Source organism: Peromyscus maniculatus, chromosome 8, assembly GCF_049852395.1.
Source record: "Peromyscus maniculatus bairdii isolate BWxNUB_F1_BW_parent chromosome 8, HU_Pman_BW_mat_3.1, whole genome shotgun sequence".
In the NCBI taxonomy this organism is placed as follows: domain Eukaryota; kingdom Metazoa; phylum Chordata; class Mammalia; order Rodentia; family Cricetidae; genus Peromyscus; species Peromyscus maniculatus.
The window spans coordinates 44,017,009-44,037,466 of NC_134859.1; the positions used below are offsets into that span (position 1 = coordinate 44,017,009).

General features: G+C 43.9%; 1 protein-coding gene across 9 annotated transcripts in view; it reads left to right on the forward strand.

Moving 5' to 3' along the window:
• Mprip (myosin phosphatase Rho interacting protein) overlaps window positions 1–20,458 on the forward strand; it is a 117,270-nt gene that overhangs the window by 16,764 nt on the left and 80,048 nt on the right. For all 9 annotated transcript variants that reach the window (XM_006973628.4, XM_006973627.4, XM_042284110.2 and 6 more), the window contains exons 2-3: window positions 12,627–12,704; window positions 14,478–14,543. In XM_006973628.4, coding sequence (XP_006973690.1) covers window positions 12,627–12,704; window positions 14,478–14,543 — 144 coding nt within the window. The remainder of the gene's footprint in view (window positions 1–12,626; window positions 12,705–14,477; window positions 14,544–20,458) is intronic.

The following is a 20,458-nucleotide window of genomic DNA, read 5'->3' on the forward strand; positions in this document are numbered from 1 at the left end:
CTGGCAGCCCAGAGAATTGTGTATGGGGTAGATCATGTGATTCCACTGCTGACTGGTGGAGCACATGGCCCATGGAGTTTGTTAGCTGTTTGTGCACCTGTAAGTCTTCTAGACTGCTGCCATCGTCCGTTGTGTGTAACTTTTGTGTCACCGCTTTCATTTCTTTGGAGTAAAGTACACAGGGATGAAGTTCTGGTGAAATGGTAGTTTCATATTTACCTTATAAGAACCGCCACACCGATTCTCAGTGATGTTGTGTGAATGCCCGCCCGCTTACTTTATGTCTTTGGCAGCATTTAGAGTCTTTGTATAAATGTACATATATAGTTTAAGTGAACAAAACTGTCTGGGCTGACACTACTTCCTCCAAAAGCCAAAACCCCCAGCACTGGGCATGAGAAGCTGGGTTTTGAATTGTTGGTCAGGGCTGTTCAAGAGACTCTCCAAACATTGCAGGCTGTTGCCCTTGACTAACCCCCAGAGATGAAAAGTTGAATCCCCATTGCTGCACTTCAGACACGGGGCCCAAAGGCCCCTGAGCTGGAACTGACCCGAATGCCTCCTCCCTGAGGACTAGCTTCCATGGTACCAGAAGACACCATGCAAGCTTTCAAAGGAGGGAGGCCACCACAGACCTACCCAAGTTGTGATGCCTGTGAACCACAGCAATGACCAGCATGGCATGATAATCCTCAAGGTTCAGTAGTGGCAAGCGTAAATGTAATGACAACCAAGTAGGCTTCCTCCCACAACAGCAAAGTTGGTTCAACATATGTCAATCAATAAATGTAATGCACCATATAAACAAATCTCAGGAAAAAAACCCACGTGATTTCAGTTGACACTGAAAAGGCATTTGACAAAGTTCAACATGCCTTCATGATAAAAGTTCTAGAAACTTCACAAACAGATGAGACATACTTCAAAATAATAAAGGCTGTATACAACAAACCTATAGACAACATTAGATTCCATGGAAATTTACCGAGGACATTTCTTCTAAAATCAGGGATGAGACAAGGATTTCTACTCTGTCCCCTTTCATTCCCAGTACTGAAATTCTAGCTATAGCCGTTAGAAAAGAGGAGAAAGACATAAAAGGGTAACATGGGAAGGGAAGGAAGGAGTCAAACCATCTCTGTTTGCAGATGATGTGATCCTTAACTTAAAGGACCCTATTGAGTCTACTAGAAAACTAAGTGACAGTATACAAAATGAGTATTTAAAAAACAGCTGTCTTCATTTATACTAATACTACTCCAAGAAATAAATTAAGAAAAATATTCCTTTCAAAATAACTGCCCCCCAACCCAATTATTTAGGAATATCTTTAACCAAAGAAGAGAAAGACTTCCACTATGAAAATTGTCCAGCGTTTTAGACATACTTACCACCTTTCAGGAGCCCAGAGCATCAGGCCACTGTTTTTAAAGGCTTTGGAAGCTGAGCATGATAGTGCATACCTGTAACCTCAGCACTTGGGAGACTGAGGGTAGAAGATTTTGGGCTACATAGCCATTTCCTGATTTTGTTTTGTTTTGTTTGGTGTTTGTTTATTTGGTTGTTTGTTTTTTTTGTTTTTAAGGAAGAGACAAAGGCTAAAGGCTTAATTGTGCTTCTTGAACTTGCAGCCCTTCAGAGCCCTGCCTAAGAATAGCCTCTGGTTTGTACTGTTGTAAGTAGGGAAGTCACTGGGGTAGTATCCCTTGGGTCTTACGTGACAAAATCACAGGCACGTGTTAGTTTTGAAACATGCTATTGTTCTAATGATGGAGGCAAGTTACTAGATGCTGGCCTAGGTGGTCAGGACAGTCCTTGAGGAAGGGACATGGAATCCTAAGGTGTAGGTGGCTTCATACAGTGATAGGGTGTGCTGGGGATCTGGGAGGGACAACAGCAGGCCCTCTAGCCTGGCTGTGGAGAAGGACAGCCATGGGGCTGTGTGGGGAGCTGTGTGTGTAGAGGAGGTGTGTCTGGGTCTTTTTGTGCTCAGTAAGATTAACTGAAGGGCTAAAGGTAGTTCCCAGCAGCACTTGCAAGGGTTCTGTGGAGATAAGAGATGGCTGCTTCCTTTGTGTGTTTTGCTTCTGTAGATGGTTGTGCATTGTACTGTGACATTGGCCTGTGTGGCTATCCTTTCAGGTTCCTGGTATCATCCAGCTATTGGTACCAAATCATCCCTTGAGGAGTTGTGCCACCCCATGCTCTATAGGGCCAGCTCAGTCTTGGGCATCCTGCTCTCTTACTCATCTGGCCCACATCAGCTCCTGCAAATCATAGTTATAGCCCTTGGGACCTTTGACCTTATCTCTGACTGGGGCAGAGTCACCTGAAAACTCACCCCCTGCAGTGTCCTGACTTCCTTAGGATGGGAAGGAGAACTTTGTTTACTCACATGCTTGCAGTGTGGCATAGAAGCAATCGATTTTTCCAGTTCCAGACTTAGGTCTTGGTAAATGACTATTTTGAGGCGATCTTGCTCTGTAGTTCAGCCTGATAATTGACTTTGAGAGAGAGCACACAGACATGCAGGTATTTGCTTGCTGTGACATGTGTGTGGAGGACAGAAGACAACTATTTGAGGAGTTGTATCTCTCCTTCTACTATGGGATCAGGGGATTGAACACAGGTTGTCAGGGTTGCACATTTTTTTAATTTTAATTTTTTGTGACTATAATATAATTACAGTATTTCTCCCTTCCCTTTCCTTAAAACCCTCCAGGGCTATAGGATGGTCTTTCTGCATGCTGTGAATGTGTTGCTTCCACTGGTTAATAAATAAAGCTGCACTGGGCTATGGCAGGGCAGGATGGAGCCAGGTGGGAAATCCAAGAGAGATAGAAGAGGAAGAAAGGCAGAGTCAGGGGGACACGATCCAGCTGCCGACAGAGCAACAAGATGCCAGCAGACCAGTAATGCCACGGCTATGTGACAATACATAGATTAATAAAAATGGGTTAATTTAAGATATAGTAGCTAGCTAACAATAAGCCTGAGCCATAGACCAAACAGTTTGTAATTAATGTAAGCCTCTGTGTGTTTATTTGGGACCAAGTGACTGTGGGACAAAGGAAAACTTGTCTACACTCCCATATACCCCTCTTGCTTTCGTTCAATTTCATGGCCTCTTCTTTTTTCATTAATTGTTATTACATACATATATGTTTATATTTACATATGTATTCCTAAATATAACCTGCTTGGTCTTTGTGTTACTTGTATGTTTGCTTTTGGGGGCTAACTATTTGATATTGGGGAAGACTATTTTTCTCACTCTCAGCATTCCAGTTGCCTGTGGTTCTTTGTGTAGAGTTGAAGCCTCATGGGCTTTTCCACTTCCCCTTTGCCATGTCCATTGTTATATGCTTGTTCATGTAATGCTTAGGCAGCCATGTTGGTGAGATTTTATGGGTATTGCTTTTGACATTACTGGCACAGTCTCACAGCAAATTCCCTGATCGGTTGAGTCTTTCTGCCTCCTCTTCCACAATGTTCCCTGAGCTTTACTTAGGTGCAAGAGTGTTTTATAGATGTATCCATTGGGACTGGGCTCAACAACTCTGCATTTTGATTGATTGTGGGGTTTTTTGTTTGTGGTGGTGTTTGGTTTTATTTATTTATTTATTTATTTTTATTTGTTTGTTTTTGTAGTGGTCTCTGTTGTTACAAAGAGATGTTTCCTTGATGCAGGGTGAGAAATCCCCTTATTCGTGGGCATCAGGTCAAAGGTTTAAATTGTAGTTAGGTATTATGTTGCTTTTGTAAAGGAATGGCTGTAGGTCTTCTTCTAGCATACATGACTTCACTACGTCTGAGTGGTTAGCTAGGTTTCCAGAACCAGGCATGGTTTCCTTCTTGTTGAGTGCATCTTAAGTTACCACCAATGTATGCTCGCCACTACTGCACTCAGGTAATGGTGCCATGTTGGTAGTTGATGTGGTTCCTAGGCATCATAGCTGGGTAGGACTGTTGGGTGCCTCACTTCTATGGAAACTTTCATGGCACCTTTTGGTACCATGAAAGAGGGCTGGCTGCTCATGTCTCATATTGAGGTTTTGGTTAGGTGGTCCTTGGCTCTTGGAGGTAGTACTTTCAGATGAGAAAAGTTTGTTAACATGATATGTCTATTTATACACAGAATTGTGTGTATTATAGTTTTTTGAGGTAACTAGTAGTATGATTGCTCGTGACTTTCAGACATCCTTGTTTTTTTAATCCACCTCCCTCCTCTATTAACTTCCCTCCCCTCTCCCTGAAGAGCCCCCCTTTCCCATATCAGATCAGTGTATCCCATTCTCCCCCTTTGCTCTTCTCTGTATTTTCCTCCCTCTCCCTCCCTAAAGCACTCCCACATCCATCTCCCAGATCAGATCACTCAAACTCTGCTGTTTCCCTCTCTGTTGTTCCTGAACCCCTTTCTTGGCAGTGGTTCCATTTTACTTTCCCAGTTTCTAGAGATTTGAAGCTAGGAGTCCCTATGAGAGAGAACATAAAGCATGTGATCTCTTCTGGTTCTATCCATTTACCTGCAAAGTTCATGTTTTCATTTTTCTTTACAGCTGGATGGTGTATATGTACCACATTTCCATTATCCATTCATCAGATGTAGGACATTTCCTTTGTTTCATATCCTAGCTGTTATGAATAGGGCAGTAATGAATATTCTATGGAGTAGGATGTTGAGTCCTTCGGGCATATATGCCAAGGAGTGGTATGGTAGGGTTATATGGTAGATTTACTTTCAGCTTTTTGAGAATTCACCATACTGATTTCCATAGTGACTTGGTGCAGTCCCACCAATGGTGAGTGAATGAGGGTTCCCTTTTCTACACATCCTCTCCAGCACTTGTTATTGGTTGTTCCTTTGATCATTGCTAACCTGACTAGAGTAAGATGAAATCGCAAAGTTGTTTTGATTTGCATTTTCCTAATTGCTAGGGAAGGTAAACATTTTTTGAGATATTTGTTAACCAATTTTTTTCTTCTGAGAACTCTGTTAAGGTCTCTAGCCTGCCTCCCTTCCCTCCCTCCCTCCCTTCTTCCCTTCCTCCCTCCCTCCCTCCCCTCCATCCTTCCCCCTTCCCTCCTTTATTTATTTATTTATTTATTTATTTATTTATTCATTCATTCATTCATTCATTCATTCATTCATGTATGTATGTATGTATGTTGGTGTTTTGTTTGTTTGTTTGTTTGCTTTTTTGAAACAGTTTTTCCACGTAGGCTTGGCTGTCCTGGAACCCACTTTGTAGACCAGGCTGACCTCAAACTCAGAGATCTGCCTGCCTCTACCTTCTGAGTGTGGGGATTAAAGGTGTGCGCCACCATGCCTGGCCTATTTTTCTAATGAGTCATTTGTGGTTGTTTGTTTGACTCTTTGTTTTCTTTCTTTCTTTTTTTGAGTTCTTTATATATTCTGGATATTAATTCTCTGTCAGATTTATAGCTGGCAAAGACTCTCTATTCCGTGGGCTTCCTCTTCACCCTGTTGATTGTTCTTTTAGTTTTGCAGAAGCTTTTAGTCTTATGAAATTCCCCTTGTCAATTGTTGGCTTTAATTCTTGAATTAACAGAGTTCTATTCAGAAAGTCCTTTGCTACACCTGTATCATTAGAGTACTGCCTATGTTATCATTAGAGTACTGTCTATGTTTCCTTCTAGCTGTTTCAGTGATTTAAGAGTTAGTTTTTGTTCAAGGTCTAATCCAATTTTCCCAGAAGCATTTGTTGAAGATGTTTTCTCTTCTCCGGCTTATGTTTTTGGTGTCTTTGTCAAATATTAAGTGGCTGAAGTTACATGTACTCAAGTTTGCGTCTTTAATTTTTTTTCCCTTATTGGTCTACATGACTGTGTTTGTGCCAGTACCATGTTCTTTTTATTACTGTGGCTCTGTAATATATCTTAAAATCTTGAATGCCAATTCCTCTAGCATTGTTCTTTTTGCTCTGGATTGCTTTGGCTATCAGGGGTCTTCTGTGGTTCCATATGGATTTTAGGATAGTTTTTTCTATTTCTGTAAAGAATGAGATGGGGATTCCGATTGAGCTTGCATTGAATTGGAGAATAGTGTATGGTAAAATTGTCATTTTCATGATGTTATTTCTATTATTCCATGAGCATGGGATGTCTTTCCATTTTCTAGTGTTTTTATCTCTTCAGAATTTTAAAGTTTTATTTGTAGAGGTCTTTGATTTCCTTGGCTAGGTTTATTCCTAGATATTTTATTTTCTTTGAGGCTATTGTGAATGGGTATGTGCCCATGATCTCCTTCTCTGTATGTTTGTTGTGGTGCATAGAAAAGCTCTTGATTTGTGCATGGTGATTCTGTATCTTCCACATTGCTGAATTTCTTTATCACTTCTAGAAGATTTCTGGTAGAATTTTTTTTTTTTTTTCTTTTTTGGTTTTTCGAGACAGGGTTTCTCTGTGTAGCTTTGCGCCTTTCCTGGAGCTCACTTGGTAGCCCAGGCTGGCCTCGAACTCACAGAGATCCGCCTTGCTCTGCCTCCCGAGTGCTGGGATTAAAGGCGTGCGCCACCAACGCCCGGCTAGACCTGGTAGAATTTTTGAGATCTCTAATATATAGTATCATATCATCTAAAAATAGGGATAGTCTGACTTCCTCTTTCCTGTCTTTAATTTCCTTTTGCCTTATTGCACCAGCTAGCACTCCAAGCACAGTGCTGAAAAGGAGTGGGGATGGTGGACCTCCTGTCTCTTTCCTGACTTCAGTGGGATTTCTTCAAGCTTTTCTTCATTTAGGATGATGTTGGCTGTGGTTAAAGCTTTTATTGTGTTACAGTATGTTCCCTGTAGCCCTACATTCTCTAAGATTTTTATGAAAGCATGTTGGATTTTGTCAAAGGCTTTTTCTACATCTATTGAGGTGAGCATGTGAATTTTGTCTTTAAAACCCATTTATGTGATTTAATGCATCTGTTGACTTGTATATGTTCAACCATCCCTGCATTTCAAGGATAAAACAGTGGCCATGCTGGATAATCTTTTTGATGTATGTCTGTATTCTGTTTGAAAGAATTATTTAATGAGTTTTTTTTTTTAATTCATTGGGATAGAGGCCTGTAGGTTTTTTTTTTTTTTTTGTTGTTTTGTTTTTTGGTTATTTGTGTTATTTTTTTCCTGGTTTAGGCATTAGAGTGATAACTGGCTTTGTAGAAGGCATTTAGGAGTGTTCCTTATGTTTCTTTTCTTTTTTGAATAGCTAAGAAACATTAGCTGTAGATCTTTGAAAGTCTAATAGAATTCTGCTGTGATTCTATCTGGCCTTGGACTTTTTCTCTTTTTTCTTTTAAGCAGGAAGGCTTTTATTACTATCTTATTGTCCTCATTTGTTGTGGGTCTGTTTAGGTTCCTGACTTCTTGGTTTAATTTTTGTAGTCTGTTTGAATCTAGAAATCCTCTCATTTCTTTTAGGTTTTCCAGCTTAATATGGAGTACAGGTTTTTTTTTTTGTTTTTGTTTTTTTTAAATATTCCCTTACCGGGCGGTGGTGGCACACACCTTTAATCCCAGCAGAGCCAGGCGGATCTCTGTGAGTTCCAGGCCAGCCTGGTCTACAGAGCGAGATCCAGGAAAGGCGCAAAGCTACACAGAGAAACCCTGTCTCGAAAAACAAACAAAACATTATTCCCTTATAACATTATGGGTTTCTTCAGTGTCTGTCATGTTTCCCTGTTCATTTCTGATTATATTAATTTGGGTCCTTTCTTTCCTTTTGGTTAGTTGGGCCAAGGGTCTGTCAATCTTGTTTATCTTCTTAAAGAACCAGATCTTAGAGTCATTGTTTCTTTGTATTGTTTTGTTTCTATTTCATTGACTTCTGGTTTTTATTTTTTTCTTGCTGTCACTTGTGTTTGAATTTGGTTTGTTTTTCTTTATCCAACTTTCGAGTTGCATTCTTTCTGATTTTTTTAAGGTAGGCACTTAGATTTATAAATTTCCCTCATAGGACTGTTTTCAATATGTCCCAGAGGTTTTGTTATATTGTGTTCACATTTTCATTTAATTCTAGGGAGTTTTTTTTTTTTATTTCTTTCTTGATTTCTTCTTTGACATATTCATCATTCAGTGGTGAGGTGTTTAATCTTTTTTTTTTTTGGTTTTTTTTTTTTTGGTTTTTCGAGACAGGGTTTCTCTGTGTAGCTTTGCGCCTTTCCAGGAACTCACTTGGTAGCCCAGACTGGCCTCGAACTCACAGAGATCCACCTGCCTCTGCCTCCCGAGTGCTGGGATTAAAGGCGTGCGCCACCACCGCCCGGCTAGTTGTTTAATCTAAATTTGTGTATTTACTGGAGATTTGTTTGCTGTTGATTTTAATTTGTATTGTATTGTGAGATAGCATACAAGGAGTGATTTCAGTCTTTTTTATTCATAAAGATTTGTGTCCCAAGATGTGGTCTATTTTAGAAAAGCTTCCATGTGCTGCTGTGTATTTGGTGTTTGGGTGGAATATTCTGTAGATATCCATTAGTTACATTTGATATATCTATTAATTCTAATGTTTTGTCCAGATGACCCATCTATTCGAGAAAGTGGGATATTGAAATGGAGTACTCATTATTAATGAATGTTAATCTGTGTCTCTAAACTCAGTAATAGATTTTTAATGAAATTGGGTGCCTCAGAGTTTGATACATGTTTAAGATAGTAAAGTCATCTTGGTTAGCTATTCTCTTGGTTAGAGTGAAGTGTCCCTCTTTGTCTCTTCTGATTAGTTGTAGTTTGAAGTCTGTTTTCTCAGATATTAGTGTAATGATGTATGCTTGCTTCCTATCCCAATGGATTGGAGTGCTCTTAATCATCTTTTCACTTTTTTAAAAAGCTGAGATGTGTTTGTGTTTTCTTGGTCATCGAGCAGAAGAATGACCTTCAGCTTTTTTTTGGGGGGGGGGCGGCAGGGTTTCTCTGTGTAGCATTTGGAGCCTGTCCTGGAACTCATTCTGTAGACCAGGCTGGCCTCGAACTCACAGAGATTCACCTGCCTCTGCCTCCCGAGTGCTGGGATTAAAGGTGTGCACCACCACCGCCCAGCACCTTCAGCTCTTTTCTCCTTAATTTCATTGAGTTGTTTCTTTGTGTCTTCTTCAGACTCCTTGAATTCTTTGAAGTTTATGATTGTTCTTTCAAATTCTATATCCTGGAGTTCATCTAGGTAATTCTCATTGGTGAACATTTCTATAGGACTTGTAGGTTTTAGAGAGAGGATACTGGCCTGATTTTTCATATTGTTAGTGTTTTTATGATGAGATCTGTGCATATGGACTTCTTTTGTTAGAGTTCTGAGTCTGTTATGGACAGAACAGGTTTGGGGCAGACAAGATATATGGGTAGTTTGGGCCTAAAGACTGGATGTGTCTTGGATGGAATGAAGCCAAGCAGACAGAGGTTACTGGGCTGGTATATTCGATGTGCTTCCTGGTCCCAGCCTGGAGTGTGGTGCTAGATCTGGCTGGGTGGAAAGGTAGGAAGGATATGGTGTGGGAGCATCTTGGGTTTGGAGGATAGGTGGGGAGGGTCCTGGCTGAAGCCTAGAGGTCCTTTTTGGTACAGGCAGGGGAGGCCAGACTAGGCTGGTGTACTACATGATGGGCCCAGGCTAGATCTGGCAGGCTGTAGAAAAGATATGTTTGGGGATATCAAGGAAACTCACCAGTCAAGACCCTGGGGAGGTCTGGGTATCAAGTGGGGTGATTGCAAGTGGTACAGGAGGGACCTGTGGGTGGTTACAGGTAGGGCAAGTCCTGGGGGGAAACCGAGAGGTTGACTTTGGCATGGTTAGATTAGGTAGAGGCATGGCATGTCTGACCCAGTGGAAACCTGGAGCTTGGGTTCTGGACAGTCAGTGGGTACCTAGACTAGACTGGCACACTGATTGTGGACCTGGGCTAGATCTGGTAGATTATAGTGAAGGCATAGATAAAAGGGTTGGGGAAGGGGAAGGGGAGGGGGAGGGGGATGACACTTGCTGGGCTAGATCCTAGAGGAGGATGTGAGAGTTCTCTTTGTATGCTTTTAAAAATGGCTTTATTGAGATAAAATGAATGTAATTGAAATGTTTAAAGTGCACAACTCGGTGATTTTGATTATTTCTAGGGATGGAGTTGTCAGTATAGTTACCCTACACCCTTGACTGTCCCCCAGCTGCTCTGTGCACCTTGAGGTTTGCTGGTGTGTTTCAGTCACCAGCTTCCCTGCCAGCTCTCTCTGGAGCCATGGTTCTTACTCTGGGCCTCTGCTTCCCTGACTGCCTACTGGAAACCTTTTCCTAGAGATACCAGGATCTGGGACTGTGGCCTGGAAAGTACTAGGTCTCTAGTGTGCAGTACAAGGCCATTCAAAGAAGGCCTGGGCAGAAGTTTGCTGAGTGAATAATGATGCCTGTGAGGACTTGAGCCAGGGTGGCCTGGGATTTGAGGCTATTTACACCAATTGCTAAGGTCCCCATTGTCCCCTTTGGGGAAGGTCATATAGCTATACTTAATATAATGTCACCCTAAAGCCCTACAGCCATAAACCAAAAAGATGCCACACAATCAAACTGGGTAGCCTGTTGGTCAGACCTCAGGGGCAAGGGATAAGAAGGCCACTTAAGATGGAGGCCAGGATACACATGGTTCAGGAGTCGTCTCACTCCAGCTCTGATTTTCCTGTGCTGTGGACGGTCCATTGACAGTGTGCACTCATCATGTTTACGGGGAGAGGGAATATGTTCAGCTGGCCGGGCACTGCTAGTGTCCCTAGAGCTCTTGGACCTTCTGCCAGCACTCCTGCATTTCAAAGCAGGGTTCTGCCAGTCTTCCAGCAGTCTGCCCCTATCCCAGCTCACATCTCTCTACCCACTTTCCTCAGGGGAAAAGTCATTGCTGGCTTTTTTCTTCGGGGCGGGGGGGTGGGGGGGGTTGTTAAGGACTCTTATAAAGAAGCCAAGAAATGGGAGAATTCTTGACTTTTCATGGAGGCTGTGTGAGCCTCCAGCAAGCAAATTGCCCTCTCTTGAGTCACAGATTCCACAGCTAAAGGTCATGGCATGATGGGGCCTCCCAGTTTGCAGAATGTTGAAAAAGAAATATATTAAGTGCCTCCCTTCCCCATGGCTTATTCAGAGATCATTGTGTGGATGCAGCAAGAGGGTTTGGATTTTCTTGTCACTGCCTCCCAAATGGCAGAAGGTACTTTGGCTCAGTTGTTCCTTTGCCAACCTCTTCTCCCCAACTGGATATAGTTGTCTAGAGCCATAGTGCATCACTTTCCTGTGAGTACATTGTACTCCTTTTGCCAGGGTTTTGGGTGGGAGATGCTTTGGGCAGGAAAAGTATAACTATGTCTAACATTGCTGAGGTTTTATAGGCTAGACATCATGCTTGGTGTTTTTTCCTTATGTAGTGTTATTGAGGTATAATTCACTTGCCATAAAATTCACCCCTTTAAATTGTAGAGTTCTCTAGCTTTAGCATATTCATAGTACTCTGCAGCAATCTCCAGTGTCTCATCCCAGAACATTTTCATCACTTTCCAAAGAAACCCCGTGCCTTTTCCCCTTGCTCCTGGGTATACATTCAACCTGCCTTCTGGTCTGTGGATTTGCCTGTTCCACATAGTTCACGTGAATGGGATTCTATAGTATGTAGGCCTTTGTGTCTGGCTGCTTTCAATGATATTTGATGATACAATGATACAGTGCTCTTGAGGTTCCCATGCCTTTTGTGTGCATCAGAACCTCTGTCTGTGTCATGCTGCGTGGTCGTTGTGTGGGTGGGCATTTCGGTTGCCACACCTTTGGATAATTGGGAGCAGTGCTCTCAGAGGGCCGCAGCGCAGCAGGCTTCTGTTCTGTGCTTCTCTCACGTGCTTCTTACCCAGCAGTGGAATTGCTGGGGCTCACAGGAGCTCTATGTTCAGCCTTTTCCAAGCCGCCAGGCCGTTCTCAACTGCATCCGTTTGCCTCGTTGTACTAGTTTATTTTGTTGAGACAGTCTCACTCTGCAGCCCAGGCTGACTTGGAACTCATGGTGATTCCCTTGCCTCAGCCTCCCTGGTGCTGAGATTGCAGGCATGAACCACCTCACTTGACTTCTGTGCTGTATTTTACCTACATCATCACAGAAACTTCATGAGGTGGAGTTAGAACTGTGGGTATCCTGCCTTTCAACAGCTCGGTGGCAAGTTGAAGCCCAGAGGTCTCCTTCCTTGCCCTTGGCTGCACCTTGGCACTGATGAATCTTTGGCCAGTGTCAGCTCTCTGCCAGGCTCTGTTTTACATCTTCAGGATGGGGTCTTGAGACTGTGTCATTTACACAATTCCTGGTGCTCAGTCAGGCCCACTTATTGACTAAAATATCACCCTTTTCCATCTTGGTGTGTTTGTCAGGAACTTGAGAGAGGCAGCCTTGTGTCTTTAGAGTTCTTTTGGTTTGTGGGTTTTCAGATGCCCCCTGGGTTCTGTGTTCCCCAAAGCACACTGTGGGAATCCTGTAACCTTTTAAATCAGGCACCTGTTGTCAGCCTGTGTTGGAGAGTAGGAGTGGCATCCTCTTCGTCAGCTTGCCTTGCTCTCTTGTCCTCTGGTCCTGTGCTGCTGATGACCTTGCATCCTTTTTCTCTTGTAGGCTAAACCCATTTATGGTGGCTGGCTGCTCCTGGCTCCAGATGGCACTGACTTTGACAACCCAGTGCATCGCTCTCGGGTAAGGATACCTGAGAAAATTCTTAGTTTCATTTGAGAAGAAATTGGTGAAATTAGGGAGAGAAACAGGAAGTAAATACTGGAACCTGAGTGACAAAGGCAGCAAGGAGCCAACATTTTGTGAACTCTGAAGTCTCAGAAAGTTCTGCTCACATAGATACAGAGTCCTTGTTTCAAAATGTGCCATTCTTGTATGGTGTCACCTAGTGTGGGTCATCTGAATTCTTTGAAAACAGTCAAATGGAAAGACAAAAAAGCAGCTAAGTACATCTTTGCAGCATGTTAATCTAGCTCCTAGGTCCTTCAGAGCCTAGGCAGTTCCCTCCTGAACCAGGGGCTTATTTTAGCACTATGAGTCCTACTAAAGGGCCGAGGCTTGGACACCTGTGCTCTCTAGGCCTTACACTGTCCTGCCTCCTGGGTATAGGTCTCTTCTGGAGCAAAAAGATGGATAAAGCTGCATTTTGCTGACCAGAGGCTTGCTCATTTCCTGGGCAATCCACTGGGGATTCAGCTCCAATCAGAGCATCTTTTCCATACACTTTCTCCTAGTTGTATTTACATAGTTGCCCTAGCTCTGCTCATCCCTCCTCACCTAGGTGGGGCTTCAAGAGTACATGCTCTGGCCCACAGAACTAGTGGCATTATATTTCTAGGCCTTGGGTCTCCTTCTGGAATGGATTCTGATTTCAAAGATAGCACATAGGAACCTTGGAAGTGTTTTTGGAAAACAGGTGACAGTAGCCTATTTTGGAACTCCAGCCTGGAAGCGGCCCTAGCAGGTCCTCTCTGCATAGCCCCACAAGCCCTGTTCTTACCCCATGGGTAGCCAGTGGTCCCAGCTAGAATGCAGTACCCAGGGAACCAAGTGCCTTTCCTGTCCTCTACTAAAACTTCAAAGCTGCCACTTTTGGCTCCTATTGAGAAAGTCATTGTTTTAAAATTTATTTTTCTGGCCTAGAGCAAAGAAACATATATTATAGTTAATTCTATGTCTTTAGTGCTAGTCAAAACTTACATGTTATTAGACTTTATAAAATGTTGAGAATAGAACCTTGAGTCCTTCTGAAATCAACCCGAGGGGTTGGGGTAGAAGCCATGCCTGCCTGTGAGTCATTATTTAGACTCACAGCCTCATGGGTAGGCAAGACCCTTCACACAGAAAGATGGTGTGTTTGTCATTTTCATTCCAGCTCTCAATGGCTGATCACCGTAACACCCCTGGAGGCCTGGCCTTTGTTGGGTTCTTCTCTGTTTGACTTTTGTTAGCTCGTTCCACCACTGTTGAATTCCTCAGCTTTGGTTGTCTGCTTCCTGTCCCTTGGAAATCATAAGACCAACCCATTTTATATCATTTCCCAGACTCTCTTGGAAGGGATGCTCTTAGTGTCCCTACATCCTCAGGTTATTCCAGATCATATAAGATCATTCATCCAATAAATCAACAAACATTCTATGAAAAAGCTCTGCTGGCTGCAGTAGGAACATAGAAAAGTGACCACATAACAGTTTCTACTCCCAAGGAAAGCTCCCGTTTTAAAAACTCCGTGGGGTATATGGAAGCACTAGTCATTCGTGATTAGGCTTGTCTCCTGACCCCACCTGGCTCATGAATCATTGTACTTATGTCTCTGGTTTCTTTCCTTCGCCATCTACCCCAAAAGTGGAAGCCTCGGAGCCAGCATTCCTTAGATTCTGTGTGTCAGATATTGGGGTTTGGCAGCTGAGACCCAGGGCCAGGATACCTGACCCCCAACCCTGTGCTCTGTTGCAGAAATGGCAGCGACGATTCTTCATCCTGTATGAACATGGCCTCTTGCGCTACGCCCTGGATGAAATGGTAAGTGTCTTCAGCATTCCCTGATCCTGGCCCTGCTCTTCCCCACCCGGCTCCTCAGCTGTGGCACTGCTGGCCATCTCATGTGTGAGTGCAGCCCTACTTAGGCTTCTGTTTGGGAGCCTGGAATGTTTTAAAGGACTTGTAGTACTAAATAGAAAATACTCTATAAACCCAGATCTTGTGCTTAAGACTTTTTAGCAGTTGTTGGTAAGAGGCAGCTGTGAAGAAGGAAGTCATTTGTTCAAGGTTGGTGAAAGTGAGGGTAAAGTCCAGGGGGTCAGCAGGGGTTTGCACAGGTGGTGGCCTGTCTTCCCGGGACTGTCCCACTAGATCTTGGTGTAGATTTCTTTTTAGCTGGCACCCGAGGTCAACTAGTCCTGTGACGAGAGCAGATGGTCTTCTTTCTTCTCTTCCACTGCCTGGTTTTCCGCCTGCAGCGTGGGTGGCCAAGTGCTTGCTGCTCTTGCTTCAGGGGCCAAAACCCCAGCCCAGCCAAGTAGAACAGAATGGCTGCCTCTGTTTCTACCCGTGTCACCTCTCTTTTCTCTAGGGAAGTTTCTTTCTCCTGAATGAAGCTTTGGATGCTCTTCCTTTGCCATTTGAGTAGACAAGTGTGTGTAGCTATGCTCTGCGGTGCCTGTGAAGACCAGGGCCACCTGGGAAAGTCCAGTCATGCTGTCTCAGATAGAGTGGCCCACTTGGTGTGCTCAGAGCAGGTTTCTTAACTGTGCTAGGAGACTTTGGAGCATGAGATAACTGTCTCCAGGGACTTTGCAGAGGGTCAGGACACTGGAAGGTGATGATTAACACTCACGTGTGCCCAGCAGCCCCTTCTCCACCGATGCTTTCTGATGTGGCATTTCACTCCTTTTATTCTAAGATTATTTATTAGTGGGCATGATATTGTCCCTATAGCTCTCCTCTCCCACAATAACTGTCACCTCATTGGTTGCTTAAGATTTTTTCCCCATCATTCCTTCTGATGAACCTAAGAGTGGACCACAAGGGGTTTTGCTGAAGAGCCGTCTGTGAGCCAGAGTAATTTGAGTGAGCACTGACAGTGACCCAGCTAGAAACAGGAACAGGTAGACATGCATGATGCTCTTCTCCCAGTTCAGGAGGCACAGAGGGCAAACTCCTCCTCTCTTGCTGTCCTCCTGTCTTAGCTGCCAATGGGCAGCAGCTCTGGGATAGGAGTTAGTCTTCCATAAGCCCCATTCTTAAGTTCTGTAACTAGTTAATAGTATTGGAACCTCTAGAGGTTATGTTCTTGTTGGGCTCAGGCCATGAACATCTGAAAATCAGCACAGGGATTCTTGATTCAGGTCCAGCTGAAGTCTAGAAGAATTCATTGTAGTGTTGATTCAGTCCCATCAGCACAAAGAGAATGACTGCTGCCACCCTCAGCAGCTGCTTCTCAGTAGATGAGATCGTTGAGCCAGGTGTGCTGACACCTTGTGGTCCACAGTGTCTCCCAGCAACCTGGATATAATAGTCTGATCTCTGTTGCTACAGTGAAGACCATGATCAAAAACAACCCGGGAAAGAAAGGGTTTATTTGACTACAGGTTCTGATCATAGTCCATCATTGAGGGAAGCCAAACAAGGAACTTAAGCAGGGCAGGAACCTGGAGACAGGAACTGAAGCAGAGATCCCAGTTTGTGCTTTTATACACCCAGGACCACCTGCCCAGGGTGCCATTGCCCACAATGGGCTGGGCCCTTCTGCATTAATCATTAATCCAGAAAATGCCCTCCGCCGACTTGCCTACAGGTCAGTTGGATGGACGAGTTTTTTAAATTGTGGTTCCCTCTTCTCAGATAACTCTAACTTGTGTCAAATTGAAAAAAATAAAATAAAATGGCCAGCATACAGGATGTGGGCTAAGGCAGAAATGACTCTGTGTCAGGACTGTGAGAAACGAAAGAAGAAAAGAGAGGACATTGGGGGGGACATCCAGTTCTAATAGTTTTTGTGCACAGGCCATTTTCTGGCACATGGCCGTGGATCTGGAAAGACTAATCATGTAGTCAGTTGGTGTTTTTCTGCCTGGACCAGGCTAGTGCACATAGCTACTTCTGAGAGTGAAGTGGCAAAACCAGCAGTGGCAGTCATGTTGAAATGTCTTCTGAAGTATCACTTTGGGCTTGTAAGGCTTTTCCATGTTGCATCAGGAAGTTCCCATAAAAGCTACAAAGGAGGGGCCATCACAGTGAAGACTAGGCAGCAGGAGTCAGTCAGGGTAGGGGCCAGGAAGGAAGAGACCATTTCAGTAGAAGTCAGGAAGGAAGTGGCATGGGGCTCTTGCTAGGACTGAGGGTGAGGGGAGCTTACCCATGCCCTCTGGTCTGCATCATGTTAGGGTTTACCCTTTGTGATCATTCCCTGGGCAAGAAGATGTGTCGTCCTCTACTACCATCTCCTCTGCCCATTGGGGTGGGCAGGGTTTTGAGACCTGGACTAGAGGTCTGTGCTTGCTGTCATGTGGCTGGGCCCAGCACAGTCTTCCCGTGTTCTTTCTGATTGCCTGTAAGAGCCATGGTCCTCAGTAGGATTAGTGTGCCTCAAGGCTATGTGGCCGTTGTGTGGTTTGATTGAGACCACTAAAGCTGTGATGCTATTGGTATATACTGGTGGGAGGCAAGGATGCATAAGACATCTCCACAACAAAGAAGAATCAGCTTAAAGTTTCTGTAGTGCCCAGGCTAAGAGACTGAATGATTTGGCCAGTGGCTTACTTACATTTTTTTTTTTTTTTTACTTAAAATGTTTAATTTGCTATTAATTAGCACAGGACACAGGACTCACCTACCTGATTCCTGGAGTGAGAGAATTGATGATAGGCTAGGGTTATCTTATAACCTTTCTTTATCTTGAGGGGTTTCTGTGGTACCTGTACCTCTGCTGCCTGTGTGTGCTACTCACTCAGGGAACACACCATATTTCCTATGGCATTCTTGGATCATTGTGCTTTTGAAGTGTCCCCATCTGGGTTCTTACATCTAAAAACATCATTTTTGAGTGCCTGTGACTGCCTCTGATCCTCCTGTCATGCCTGACTAAACTGCAGCTCTCACTGGTAGCCTGCCTTCCCAGCTGACTGGGTGCACCATTAACTTGTAGCATTTTATGGCTATTTTCCTGCCTTAACACTTAGTCACAATCTGTTTCAAATTGTCATTTCCCTGTTCTACAATTATACTACTTCCCCCCCCCCTCTTTTAAATGCTTTCTTACCAGCCAAACTTACAGTTTTCCACTGTGATTGGGGTCTTGATAATTCTTGGTTTCTTTCCATGTTGTCTGGGTGGGGTTCAGGGGACCAGGCATAGCAAGATGTGTGGACTTGGGGCTCACCAGCTGTGGTGAACTAGAGAGAAGATGGGCTGGGGTGGTCCCAGAAGTGTTAGGAATGTGGTGAATTTGAATGGCTCTATGCAAAAAGGAAAGTGATGATGTACAGAAAACTGAGAAATGGTGAAGAAGAGAGGTCTCTTGGCCCTTGGTTGGCCTGGGAAGCAACAGGTGAATGTCTGATGGTTGCAGTGTGCCCTCAGGAGGTGGCTGGTGGTACTAGCTCTGGTGCTTTAGGACTCTGGCTGGCTAAATAGGACAGTACAGGTTCTTGGTCTGACTGTTGCCTTTTCAGGCAGAGCTAAAATGACACTCACTTTTGGGAATCTCTCTTTTCTTTTTTGAGCAAGTTTCTGTCTCCATACTCTCAAGTAGTGTGTGTGTGGAGGTGAGGGGCATGATGACCCGCAGACATAGTGGAGCCTGAAGAAGCTAGACCTGCTACTTTTCAAGAGAGGTCCCGAGGAACTTGGAACCCCCACTGCTGCCTAGCCTTTGCTTTTGCTCGTCTGGATGTTACAGGCCGAAGGGCGGCTTGCATCTGGCAAGAAGTTCTGGGCCCCATAGCAGGCCTGTTCTCTTCCTTTGCCCACATACAAGTAAGGGAAACAGATGGTCAAATGCTTTGTTGAGTTTGTTTTGTTTTTGTTTGTGGTAAAATATGCATAACATAAAACTCACTACCCTAAGCATATAACACAAAGCACATAAAGTGGCAGTGGGTACTCAACATGAGCCATCGCCATCCAAGTGCATGAGAGCTCTGTCATCTTCTCAACCGAAACTATCCCATTAAGACCCCGCCTCACCCCTTAGCCCCGTTTTCTTGCTTCTGTCTCAGCTTGATTCCATCAGGAGCCTCATACAAGTTGGTGTCCCTTACCAGAAATGTTTGAGATGGTGGAGTTTAGTATTTTGGAATTTTTTACATTTAGGGGTATTTGCATTGATATTATGTGATGTCTTGGGGATGAGACACAATTCTAAATAGAAAAATCATTTATGTTTCAGCTATACCTTATATACGTAGCCTGAAGACAATTTTATACCGTGTTTTTCTTGCATATAAATTTTACTGTACCCCATCATGAAGTTAGTGTGGAATTTCCTACAAGTCAGAGCTTGATTATATTTTGGATCATTTCAGATCTCAGACTTCATGTAAGTGGACTCTTAGCTGCTTGTATCTAGGATATTGCACTCTATGGGTTCTCAACGCACCTTGTTACAGTATGTTACAGCATGTGGCAGGATTCCCTTTCCTTTTCACTGTGGTAGGTCCACAGTTCTTGAATCCCATCTGCTCTAAGATGACCTGTACCTCTGCATGAAGGTCATTGGCTTGTGATGCCTGTCCTGAAGCCAGGGACAGTGACAAGGGCTACAGCTTCCCAGTCCTGAGAATCCCTGAGAGAGCCCAGCATACAGGAGCTTTGGGACTCTTGGAGCATGCTGACTTCCAGCGTCCTTGATGTAGCAGGTGAAGAAGCCCTTGCAGCTTTGGGACATGTGCCTTTTTAGGCTTGTCTGGCCATTTGTGAGTTTGTGAGTCTTGTCAGATACAGTGCCCAGCATGGTTCACTGTGGATGTCTGTGTCTTGTGTGTAGAGTGATGGTCTTGTGGGCTTCCTCAGCAGACTGTCTCAGATTGGCTTGGCTGCTTTAGAGGTGTTTCTTGTAGGATATTCTAGGTCACTTTGACTTTGGGACATGTGTATACTTTTTTCTGGGCACATTTCTGCTACTATTGTGTCAAAGCTACAAGCAGTACTTGCTGGAGTATCCAGGCCCTTCAAAAGCCAAGGAAGGGCATCAGCAATCCTGCTGTTATTAGGAACTGGCAGCTAAGGTGTCATTTTCTTTATAGCTGACCTAGACCCTGATTATTCTCAAAGCTATGACTGCCCTGCATTAGAACCCTATACAGGGTGAGCTGAGAATCCCTTTTGTAACCACCCTTGATTTTTTTATTTTTTTTTTTTAAAGGGAATGTGACATTTGAGAATACTGTTTTGAGCTCTGGCTTATTTTCTTCCTGCTTAGAGCTTTACTGGGCAGACTACCTGCACAGGTGAGCAAAGGGTCTACTTCTGCCTTGGCTTGGCCCCCCAGCTATGTTTCAGTCTATAGTGACTTTAATAGCTCTGGGGAACATCACTGCTAGAGGATGGACATGAAACACTCAGAAAACCCCTCTGTGACACTCAGGCTGTGGGGACTCAGGTAAACAAATAATTGAACTCTTCATGGTAAAACCATGATGAAAATACTGTGAGAGGCAGTAGATAGTTAGGGAGGCAGACCAGTCTCCTAGGAGGAAAAGAGAAGGAACTCTTTGACCGCCTGTGCTTGCTGCAGATTTTAAGGGAGGAGCCTGCTGCTTTGTCTCCAGCTTGGTTCTTTGTGTACATTTTGTAATGTGGCCCCCACAGTGATGTTGGCTGTGGATCAAGATCAGAACAGTCTCCTGAGGGTGATAGCCAGAGAGTTTCTAACCATTACCTAACATGTTATACTCAAGGAAGCCCAGTGGGAGGCGTATGACTGAGACTGCGCCCTG